This window comes from Harpia harpyja, chromosome 12 (assembly GCF_026419915.1).
Source record: "Harpia harpyja isolate bHarHar1 chromosome 12, bHarHar1 primary haplotype, whole genome shotgun sequence".
NCBI lineage: Eukaryota > Metazoa > Chordata > Aves > Accipitriformes > Accipitridae > Harpia > Harpia harpyja.
Window position 1 is genome coordinate 6,780,164 of NC_068951.1, and position 12,127 is coordinate 6,792,290.

At 42.0% G+C, this 12,127-nt stretch overlaps 1 protein-coding gene across 5 annotated transcripts in view; it reads left to right on the forward strand.

Moving 5' to 3' along the window:
* MYO1C (myosin IC) overlaps positions 1–11,691 on the forward strand; it is a 58,470-nt gene extending 46,779 nt beyond the window's left edge. For all 5 annotated transcript variants that reach the window (XM_052803766.1, XM_052803765.1, XM_052803769.1 and 2 more), the window contains 16 exons: positions 52–132; positions 321–426; positions 950–1,067; positions 1,291–1,404; positions 1,586–1,662; positions 1,850–1,918; positions 2,323–2,407; positions 2,626–2,785; positions 3,576–3,659; positions 5,424–5,517; positions 5,625–5,680; positions 6,149–6,284; positions 7,881–7,951; positions 8,381–8,478; positions 8,757–8,856; positions 9,990–11,691. In XM_052803766.1, the coding sequence (XP_052659726.1) occupies positions 52–132; positions 321–426; positions 950–1,067; positions 1,291–1,404; positions 1,586–1,662; positions 1,850–1,918; positions 2,323–2,407; positions 2,626–2,785; positions 3,576–3,659; positions 5,424–5,517; positions 5,625–5,680; positions 6,149–6,284; positions 7,881–7,951; positions 8,381–8,478; positions 8,757–8,856; positions 9,990–10,016 (1,476 nt within the window). In that variant the 3' untranslated portion in view covers positions 10,017–11,691. The remainder of the gene's footprint in view (positions 1–51; positions 133–320; positions 427–949; positions 1,068–1,290; positions 1,405–1,585; positions 1,663–1,849; positions 1,919–2,322; positions 2,408–2,625; positions 2,786–3,575; positions 3,660–5,423; positions 5,518–5,624; positions 5,681–6,148; positions 6,285–7,880; positions 7,952–8,380; positions 8,479–8,756; positions 8,857–9,989) is intronic.
* Positions 11,692–12,127: the final 436 nt, after the last annotated feature.

The window sequence follows — 12,127 nt, forward strand, 5'->3', positions numbered from 1 at the left end:
TTAATAGTTCTCTGAAGAATACTCTATCTCTGAAAATGTCTCTCTCTGCAGACCATGTGTAACTCTGAGAATCCTATCATAAATCAGTGTTTTGACAGGACGGAGCTGACAGACAAAAAGAGACCTGAAACGGTAAGAACACAAGAGCTGGATGGAAGTGTGACTACTTCCTCTTTTTAAAAGACATGTTGTGTCTAACATGGTAATCTGAATGCAAGCCTCTTACATTTAAAGCCGGGAGACTGAGGTTTGTTCTGCAGTCACAAGTACCAGATATATAAGTCATCGCTTCATACGTAGTTTTCTTTCTTTTCTCCTAGGCAGCAACTCAGTTTAAAAACAGCCTCTCCAAACTGATGGAAATTCTGATGTCCAAAGAACCCTCCTACATTCGTTGCATTAAACCTAACGATGCCAAACAGGCTGGTATGACCCTGGTGACTCTTCCTCTTTTTTTTATACGACAGTTATATATAGACCACTACATTTCAGTCAGTGAGGCACAGAAAGGAGCTCAAATGAAGAAGTCCTGCAAGATTTTTTCATTTTGGGTCTGTGCCAGAGCTGCTTGTAGGGAGGTGGCGGCAGTACCAGCAGTCAGAATGGGAGCACTGGTCTTGGGTGGAGTAGGGTCATGTTTAAAGTGAAGAATTACTAACCTATGTAACTTCCTTTTAATGACCTTTATACTCATTTCTTCCTCCTGTATGTATAGAACAGCCTAAAGGAGAACTTCTTTTTGGAAGTAAATATAAATGTATATTAAAAGGTGGCAGCGGGGGGGAAGACAGGAGACATGAAGTAAGTTGTGTGGGACTTGCACCATGAGGACGGGTTAGAGGTTAAAGATGACTGTGTAGGATATAACCAAGAACTGAGCATTCTCCTTCTCCAGATGAAGGGACAGCAGCACATTCATGATGCTTCTCTCTTTTCATGTTCTCTCAAGACCGATTCGATGAAGTTCTAATCCGACATCAAGTGAAATACCTAGGGTTGATGGAGAACCTCAGAGTGCGCAGAGCTGGGTTTGCATATCGAAGAAAATATGAAGTTTTCCTGCAGAGGTAGGATTACCTTGGACTTCTCTCTCCCTGCCGCTCCCTCCCCCTGGTTTTGGTCCCACAGATGTTTGAGGCTGAGGAGCTGTTCTGAACAGCAAAGAGGCAGCCCTTATACCTGACAGACTTATTTTCTTGAGGGAGCACGAAGCATGGCTTCTCTCCCTTCCCATTGCCCTGTATGGATTGGACTTCTCTCCCCAAGATTTCTTCTGCTGTCAATTTACAGGTACAAATCACTTTGTCCAGAAACATGGCCTACATGGGACGGACGGCCCCACGATGGGGTGGCTGTGCTGGTGAAGCATCTTGGCTACAAACAGGAAGAATACAAAATGGGACGGTTAGTTCCTCTGTTTTCTTAATTTGAGATTGTGAATCATTAGACATCCGTGTCATTGCTTTTAAATAAGGCTTCTCTATCTAATGGGTGAGGAAAAGATTAGAGATCCCAAAGGGGATGCTAAAGGCAGGAAGCAAACTTCTCTGGCATGTTAAACGTAATTCTGCATTTCTATTTCTAGAACAAAGATTTTTATCCGCTTTCCCAAGACCTTGTTTGCAACGGAAGATGCTCTGGAAGTGAGGAAGCAGAGTCTGGGTGAGTCACACACACTGTAGTAGCTTCATGGACATTTAGCTGTCTGTTTTCTGTTTGGGTTGGTTTGGTTTTTTTTTTTTTTCTGTTTGTTTAGAGTGGGGGTGATTTTTGTTTAAAGAGTCGTCCCTTTTTCTACCAAAATCTGCTTGGTCACAATTTCAAATTGCTGTTTTTCTTGCAATTTCAGCAACAAAAATGCAGGCCACATGGAGAGGTTTCTACCGTCGAAAGAAATTCCTGCACATGAAACACTCAGGTACGAGAGAGAGGAAACTGCAGCGCTGGGTAACTGTGTGGTTTGAAGTGGCCATTGTTGTCAGAGATGACTTGAATTTGATGTGCAGGAAGGAACATTCCCAAAGCCTTGCTGGAAGTAGAATGGAAGATGTTGGTGTGGTACCCAGTCCTTCCACCTTTAGTCTGTGAGAATCTGAGCCAGAGAAGCAGACTTAACTCATGTTCACACAGCAGCCCCCATCTGCTGGTGCTTTTTATTGACACTTATCCATTGTATCATATTGTTAAGAACTAAATTATATTCTTTCCCATATGCCACATTGAAGGCTCTTTATTTCCAGAGCACTCTGTTGCCAGTTTTGTATGGAGTCGGTATTGGTATGAAGGAGCTCACTTAGTGCAAAATCTTCGTATTATTTTTAGCGATAGCTATCCAGTCCTGGTGGCGGGGAACCTTGGGACGCCGAAAAGCTGCCAAGAAGAAGTGGGCAGTAGAGACTATCAGAAGGTGCGTAAAGAATAACCTAAGCCCTCAAATGGATACTTATTTCTTAACAATAGGATGATAAGAATAAACTTTCTTGTCATTACAGTATCAGAGGGTTTTTTTAATAAATTGCAACTATTAAATTAAGCCCAGAAAATGGTTGGATTGGAAGAGACCTCTAAATATCACTAATTTTGATCACTTTTCTAATTTTCTAATAAAATTTTCTTCTTCCTCAGGTTCATTAAAGGTTTTATTTACCGGAACCATCCTCGCTGCCCGGAGAATGAGTATTTCCTCGATTACATCCGCTTCTCCTTCCTGATGAACCTCAAGCGTAATTTACCAAAAAATGTTTTGGACAAATCATGGCCAACTCCTCCTCCATCACTCTGTGAGGTAGGCACAACTGCACCAGGGTCAGGTGAATGACACGCAGGATGGAGGAGACTAATGGCAGTATTGAAGACCATGGGCCACCAACGGCCTGAGGGGACCCTCCTGCTATCAGAGAAGAACGAACCAGGTTCCACGTTGCATTAGCATCTCTACTAGTAGAATTAATCCAAACATCATCATGTGGGTGTAATTAGCATATCTGTAAAATTACTAGAGCTATAAGTATAGAAAGGTCTTGAGAGCGTGGTGCTGCTGCAACACCATTTTCTAATGGTTTTTCTCATCTGTTGCTGAAGTTCTCTTCCCTTTTTCTCTGAACAAATTAAGTTCCCCCTGGACAGTTAAATTGGCTGCAATGACAGTGTGGTTGCCTGTGAAGAACATATTAAACTTCCTCTATTGCCATTATTATTCTGCATCTGGCAGAATTGGGTTTTTATCTGATTAAAACAAAACATTGCAGAAAGTCCCAGTTATCTTATCCAAGGGTCCTTGTTTGTTTGGATTGCAGGTACAGCTGGAAGTGAGGAAGGGCAGAGCTGTGTAAAGTGGAGTGCTCCTGGTATTCATTCTCCGTTCTAAAGCAGCTGGAGAATGTTGCAGGGCAAACTCTTAGAAAGGTGGAAAATAAACTTCCTATTATTTAATTTTAAAAGTGATTCTGAGTAATGAAACAGTATTTTAATTCAGCAATGCATTTTCTGCAGTTGCTTCTCATCTGTCTTCCCTGTTTGAATAGGTTTGGCAGTAATTTTGAGCTACTTTCATTTACTGTGTGATTTCTTCTCAGGCATCCCAGCTCCTGCGACAGCTCTGTATGCAGAACATGGTCTGGACCTACTGCAAGAGAATCAGCCCAGAGTGGAAGCAGCAGGTACGAGACAGCTTTATGTCATCCCACAAACTATGCTGATGTTTCCAAGAACAGGAGGGGGTTCTCAGCATTATTTACTGTCAGAAGTGAAGGAGGGGAGGACACTACTACAGAGGGAGTCACAGAAGTGGTGGTGAGGTGGACAGGAACCCTTGAATCACTGCATTCTTCACTGGTTGGTTAACAGTTTCACAAGAACATTGTGATTATTTATTTTTTTACGTTAGAGACAAAAACCTAAAAGATCAGAATGTGCATAAAATAAAAGAAAAACCATTATATACATATTTCAATACATACTATTTAAACAGTATTGTGTATCCATGCCCCTGTATAATTCCTTATCTGAAAGGCCCTGTTATTCTTCCCATGGAAGATAAAAATGTAAGAAGCTGCATTATTCTGGTTGTACCATACAAAGTAGAGTGCAAGAATTCTGCAGACACAAACCCAACCATTTTCCAAACAGAGAAGTTACATGAACAGTTACAGCTGCTGTTCTGACTAAAAAGAATAAAAATGATACTGAGATTTGATTCATCTTAGTCATGGAAAGGTGGGGGGAGGGAATTTTTTTTTTTAATATTTAAAAAAAAGGGCCAGTAAGGAGACATAATAAGAAATGTATACATTAAACAATTTAGAAGTAAGAGTTAGGAGATGATAGTAATAGTTGCCATTAAATTAAGTTTTCTTTTATTGCATAGTATATCATACTGCTTATGAAGGCCTGCAAACTGTTAAGCACATGTAATAAAATGCTGTAGATTAGTTAGTGGCTGAGCCTGTGATTAAGGACACAGGATTAATACCAGCCTTTACTGAGCTGGAGGTGGAAACTCAGCAGAACACTTTCTTTTCTCCAGCAAACCAGACTCACTAACAGTGAGTATCTTCTATCCCCATTTTTACCTGTAAATCATCTCAGGTAATAGCACCCGTAACATGCATTTGCCCTAAATAAAGCAAAGGGGCTTGCTTTCCTGTTTTGACTCTTTCACTGGTTCTGTTCTTACTCTAAAGGAGCGCAAGTTAGGAGCTAAGAGCACAGGTCATATTTACTGTGTGGGGTGGCTCTATCCTGGAATACTGCCACTGTGAAAGGGACCAAAGGTTTGCGGTGACTAATCATCCAAACAGGAACTGCCAGGGCAGTACAGTAGCTAATTGAATTGTACTGTTTGTCAGAGGATAAGATAGAGAATACCGAGTAGAGGGGAGAGCTGTAGTGAGTGTGTTACACAGTTGCTAATAAGGATATAACTTTTTTGTCAGTACTTTAAGTAAAGATGTTGAGTAGCTGAAAGGCTTCAGTGGTGGGGAGGAAATGAACGGAAACATGAAAAAAGCCATATAGGGTAGAGCAGGAGAACAAACTGTTTAGCTTAAGGAGGAAGAGGTTAAGAGAAACTACAGTGGGAGAATGCTGAGACTTTTTAAACATGGGTATTATCAAAATCCAGAGACAAGATGCCATGTCCTGATAAATTCAAACAGGAAATACAATACATATTTTTGCGAGGAAAGAGAAAAGGAAAGTTGGGGTTTTTTTCTGCCCTAAGGATAGGAGAGCTGTTGAAAAGGTAAGGGAGGGATGTATGGAATATCTTGTATAATTTTGTGACTAGTATGATTCAGGAGGTCAGAACTGAATGATGACTGCTAAAAAAAAACAAAAAGGGAAGATCTCTTTTAAGATAAATTTAATCTTTTTATTAAGGAGAAATTTTATACTAAACAAGAATACATCTTTTGTCCTTGCAGTTGGAACAAAAAGTAATTGCCAGTGAAATTTTTAAGGGTAAAAAAGACAATTACCCTCAGAGCGTTCCTAGACTCTTCATCAACACTCGACTTGGTGAGTAGGTGTTGTGAAGTTTAACAGGAAGAAGAAAGGGGGGCATTAATCTATTCTTTTCTTGCTAAAAATGTCTTTCTGACACTAGCTCTTTGGTTTTAATATAGGTAATGAAGAGATAAATGCTAAAGTCCTTCAGGCTTTAGAAAATGAACCAATTAAGGTGAGATATGTGTCCTAACACTATTGTCAAGCTTCTAGAGTTACTCAGCAGAGTATCAGCAGATTAGATTTCTGAAGAAAATACAGCAAGAATTTTACATTAAGCTTGTAATACCTTAGAAGACAGTCTATGGGAAGATGTGATGGCTCAGAAACAGGATTTAGAGATTTGGGCAAGTTTAATGATGTCAGTTAAGAATTGAAAGGGTTGCAGCTGGCATGGCTGGAGAGGAAAGGAGAAACCTACACCGACTGAAACTAAACCTGGCTTTTTCAAGCCCACAGTCAGACAGCTGTAGTCATGAAGTTATTGTTCAGAACTCCTCCAGGTCAACAAGGAAATCTATGACAGAACTGAGAATAGGACTCAAAAGAATTATCAGTACCTCCTGCAAGCTCTCTAGGCTAGAGGGACGGTAGCTGACAACTAAACAAATTGCATTTTTAGCACTGTTAACACTTATTTCAGTATGCAGTTCCTGTGATCAAGTATGACCGGAAAGGATACAAAGCAAGAGCACGGCAGCTGCTTCTTACCCAAAGTGCAGTCGTCATAGTTGAAGAATCCAAAATCAAACAACGCATCGACTATGCTAATCTCACAGGTAGGAATGGTAACATAAATCAGGTTTGGCTCACTTCACTGAAGTCAGACTTCACCTTGGCTACAGTTATATAAGTAATAATAAAATAACCAACTTGTCTTTGTCCTGGATGAGAATGGAATTATCTGATACTGACAAGCATTTTAAAATCGGTAGTATCTTGAAACTGAGTTTTTCTAAAATTAAACTCCATAAAATGTCACAAAAATTACTCAATTCATCTCCCCCAAGCCCCCTCCTAAGTCATTTCCCAATTGCATGTCCCTACCACAGGGGAGTTGCACCATCATTACACAGCAGCTGCTTGGGACACTGCTACAGCTTTCAGCCCTCTAAATATTTGACACGGACTTGATACTTCTAGAGGGGGGAACATGGTCCAAAGGAGAAAACTGCTGATTCTGTCTGGTGCATTGTAGTCATTACTTGGCTTTGTCCAAAACCTCTCATTTCACAGCCTCAGCTCCAGCTCCCAGCTCAGCTACAATTCCTCTTTACAGCCAATTTTGGTGCTAATCATTTCAATGTTAGCCTGATGCAACTATCTATCTATCATCTACTCCATTTGTAACTGTCACCATTTGAAGTGGTTTCCACGGGCAACACTAATTTGGGGTTCTGTGATTCCCATAAGACACTATTATGGCAGAGATGTATGTTCATCTCTGCTAGGGTTGGGCTAGCTCGATTTAAATGGGTAATCCAGTTTGTATCTAGTGTCAAGATATTAAAGTCCAAAAATAAAGTATGAAGAAACAGACTCTAAGGAGCACAGTGCTCCTTAACTAATCCCTACCCATCTACCCCAGGGAGAGGATTTTTTTTCATTTGGCAAACAGGAGCAACTCATGGCAGAGATTAAGCCTCTTGCTTACTGTGTGGTCAGAAGGCACTGCTGGCTGGATGAGTAGAAATGCCAAACTCAGAGCCCAAGTTGGTCACAGTGCAGCATAACGAGAACCTGCAGCAGCTCAGGACTGGATCTGCAAGGACCAATACGCCAGCGAGCGGGTGTGGGTTCAGCCTGTCCCCAAGCCTAGCCACAGAGCAAGCCAGGAATTTGCAGCAATGACAGCTTTCTGGAGCCAAGCTCCTAGAGCAGCTCTTGCCCTTTCTTACCCGGTGTTGGCAGTGGGGGGAAGACAACAGTGACCACATTGTTCCAATTGTCCCTCTCCTTTGTAGTACCCCAGTAATTACACCACTCATCCACCTTACTGAGCTAGAATGAAGCATCTGTCCAGGGGGTGCTGAAAAGTAAAATTTTGGTCACAGGTCCCCTCACTGGCCAAAGCAGCTCTTTGTCAAGTCCGTGACAGTTTGTAAACAGGCATTCTTCCTACTTCTGATGGACAGAGGCATCTGAAAGTTTCTTTTCCATCTTAAAGAGCACAGTTCAAGCTGATTGTCTGTCACCTTGCAGGCTCTTCAGCCTCTCTGCTGACGTGTTAGCACAGTGCTGCTGTGCAGCTTCTCAGCTGTCGGGTTTCTTGGAGTGGGAACAGAAGTGGCTGCATTCCTGGGAGAGGTTCTAAAACACATGCAAGAATCCTAGCAGTGTTGTGTTGGGTGTCAAATGGCCATTCTCTTTTGCAGGCATCTCTGTCAGCAGCCTGAGCGATAACTTGTTTGTGCTGCACGTACACTGCGAGGATAACAAACAGAAGGTAGTGGGACTCATCCATCGTTTCTCCAAACACCTCTAGAAAAAGTTTTAAAGGCACAACGAGCAGAAGATCCAGCTGGGGGGGGGGAGAGCATACATAGTGCCATGTATGTAACTAACTTTGTGCCAGCTCTAAGTAGCATTTTACTTGTATTTACTTGTGCTCACACCTGGGGTTCACCGGACTTGTTCACCAACAGGACTGGTGCTCTGATACATTGTAAATAAAGTAACTGCCACAGTGTGACCCACAACACAGAGAGGGTTGAGAGGCCCCAGAGATCTCCACAGAGCCTGGTCTGCTTGGAGAAGTGTTTTTCCATGCTAACCCATGGAGATAGTTCTGCCCCTGTTAATTACAGCATAATCATTTTGGTATACTGACACTGTAAAGCCATGATCATAAATCACTGTCCATCTTTCCCCCCAGGGAGATGTTGTACTTCAAAGTGACCATGTGATTGAGACACTAACAAAAACAGCCATGCAGGCAGACAAAGTCAATAACGTCAACATCAACCAGGGCAGGTGAGTGAAGCCAAGCCCCTCTCAGGAGCTGCCTTGGTTTTCTCGGGTTGGTTCTGAAGAAAGCTCTGCTTCAGCATTAAAGGGCTACAGAAACATACCTATACACCACCAGAACGTGCCCAATACATCTTAACTAAGGCTCCATTTCCTTAAACAAGCAGATCTACTGCAGCTAAGCATTAATATAAAGCAGCCTCTTACACAGGAAAAGGGTAAATCTGAGCTAGTGGAGGGAGAGGTCACAAATACTCATCAAATCTGTTCTTACCTCTTTGCAGCATAAAATTTACAGTTGGGCAAGGCAAAGAAGGCATAATTGACTTTATATCGGGATCAGAACTGCTTATAGCCAAAGCCAAGAATGGCCATCTAACAGTGGTGAGTACAGGCTGAGGTTGGTAAGAAACAGTAGTTCACACAGTGGATCCAAACCCAGGTTTTGGCACTAAACCATATTTGCAGCAGACGGACACGTGGCTTTCTTGCTGAATGCACTGCCCTGGTCTACTAGCCTTTTCCCCAGTTGGAGCTGTGCATTGTACTTCTCACCCTGCAGTCCTGAGAGACTGCCAGGCTTTCACGAACTTATCAAGAGATTGTCCTATCAATCACTTTTTTTTTTTTGACTCCCCAGGATTCAGTCTTTAATGCTATCCTCTGTTGCAAATCAAATTTTAGAAAGATTTAGAAACACACAAAGAAAAAAGAAAAAATCCTCCTCCATTCTCAGATTGTTTGTAGTCTTCCTGCTGGTCAGATATAGTCATGCAACTGATTTATGCATTGTCAGATTAAAGGTTAAAAAATAAATCCAGAACATACCCGGACTGCACTCACTCCCCTTCCAGCATCAGAGCTGAAAGAGCGAGCTCCTCTGCTGTCCTCCTGCAGGCTGACTAGCCTCAGAACGATCAACATTTCCACTCGCTCTTCACCAGAACAGTCCATCTTATAAAAAGCCACACACGTAGCACTGCCAAAAGACTTCCTTGCTCTATGGAATGCCTATAGACTGTACACAGGAAAAGAGATTAAATTTGCCTAAGCATGCTGAAATGAGGGCTAGGCTGCTTTATTTGCTATCAGTAACAGCAAACCAAATAACTTCTTAGACTATGAAGAAACACATCCTGTAATTTTGTTCCCTAGCCTTTTCAAACCATCACTAGAACATTTTTCAGCTTTGCCCCTCCCTCCTTGGCAAAGCAAAGTCGTCTTGCACTGCTAGCCTAGGGAGCAGTCTTTTATATAACCACAGGCACTGGGGTGTAAGAGCACTATGGACTCCTCCAGCTTACCAAATTGCCAATATCCGCTTTTATTTCCTGCTGAGACTGCAACTTCAGGACTTCACAGCAGAGCCAGCTGTACATACTGTGGCATAACAGCTGCATTCTACAAGCCAGTCTTTGGTGTGCTTTAAAGACGTCTTTAAAGATGTTTAGGAGCTAAAACTGTTGCAGCATCTTTGTTTTCACCACACTTTCTAGCTTGTCCTTCTTCTCCTGCAGGTTGCTCCTCGTTTGAATTCTCGATGATAAAACGTGCCACCGCAACAGGACCTTTTCCTCCATCAGTCTGATTGTACCCTATAGAATTGGCTGGACATCATTCCCAGCAAAATCCCCGCTCCTTCCTCGCTTTGCTCATTTTGTTTATTGTTACCAAAGACCTGCACTTTCAGAAAAACCACAAAATACATCTTGCTTTGTCTTAATATGAACGTTCCAAAAGAAAGGCCTTCTCTTCCTTACCTTAGTGGCAAATGCATGGGTCCAATGCAATGTCTGTGAAACTGTGGCTCATGACACATTCAGCTGGGCTTTGAGGGAGAGGTAGCTCCGACTCTATTAAAGAGTTTAAGCCCTGATGGAAATGACCAAAATTTGTGCTTGTCATCATCAAAAAGCACAATCAGAAAACAACTCTGCTGCTTCGCCAGCCAAATAAATGAAATGCCAAACTTTATATTCAGAAAGAATGTTTTATGAAGAATTTTACTCTGAGACGTTTTGATGCTTTGTGTTACAATATATTAAAGCCATATTGTGTAAATGAGTAAAACCCTGTAAATACTTTATAGCTGAGTATGAGAGATGCACTACAAGAAATGGAGTTGATGTGGAAACTTTTTGTGTTTTAGATTTGGAATTTTTGTTGGTTTTAGTTTATGATTGTAAGGTATTAATCTGAGAAATCCATTATGTAACTTCTTCACTGATCTGGATCAAGACTCTTTCTTACCTTTTTTTGAAGTCACCTGTCCCATTTCTTGCTCTACAGTGATATTTTTATACCATAGGAACTTTTTCATATCCACACAGCCAAACAAAATCTAAGTCATACAAGCTGCTGAGGTTACCACTTCTCTATGCTGCTCTAGGCTGGAAATGCAACCTGTAGTCCTTGGCCACAGGATGTGCACATGAGCTTTCCCTCCCACCTCATACCTGTCTGGGAGTCACCACTGCCCCTTCCCCCCCACAGCTCATCAGGCTCAGAGCAGCACCTTCAGAAAAAAATTACTTTTCCTCTTGTTTTTAGCGATAACTGGAAGTTTCAGTTCCCACAATAAAGCTCCACAATGTTTATATAAATGCCTCTCAGTACTGCCTTAAAGAGGAAGAGATGGCTAGTTCAGCACTGCCAGCATTACTGACTGACAGCTCCTTTGCATGGAAGCATCTTCCTAAGCAAGCTGCGTCACTTCAGTTCTAACCCAAAGCTAGAAGAGACACATTTGGAATGCTAACTGGTCTCAGACTGCGTCACAGAGGTTAATACTAAGCACCTTCATTTAACAAAGAACCCAAATGGCTACAGGGTGGACAGCTATGCGTCAAATACCTGCTGACTACAAACCACAGCTCCAGCTTCCAAGTTCTAGACATGAAACAGTGCATTTTGCGCTCCACTTGCCTTAGAAATCCTTCACGGTCCACCTCTACCCTGACGCAGTAGCAACAACAGTTAAAGCCAGCCCTGAATAAAATATAACCAAACATGTTGCCACTCACATACAATCAATCAGCTCAGTCTCCTACTTTTTGGTTTCTGACATTATGCAGTTATCAAACACTGCCCCAGGCCTGGAATGCTGTATACACTGTAGTACATATACACCATACCACTGTATATGCTAGAGTGTATATACTATACAATGCTGTATACGCTATTATATAACCTCTTCAAGACTACGCTCAATAAATTTTTTTTACAAAAAAACCCCACACCTTGTCTTTGTTGTAGAAACTGTTTCACCACATTTCTTAATTTTTTGAGAGGGAGGGTAAGATTTTTTTTTTTCCTCACTTGTCACACAGCCCTGCTGAATCTCTTTGGTTCTGGGGCCCAATCTACCTACAGAGGGTAGCCCCGCTACCATCTAGTACGAGGAGCAGATCGTTCCTAGGAAGAGGTTTCTAGAACATCAGCTAAGCAGGATGGACATTAAGATAGTCTCTCCATCCACAGAACTGGACTGGATGCAGAGTGCTGTAAGGGCAAGTGAGAGGAATGCGCCAACCAGATCACAGGTTTTTGTGCATTCAGGTAGGGAAATGCTGAATAAATGGTGGGGAAGAGCTTCTGACAACTCCTGATGCAAAGCAGGCTGTCTTCTAGGAGGCTGGTCTCACAGCTATACTAC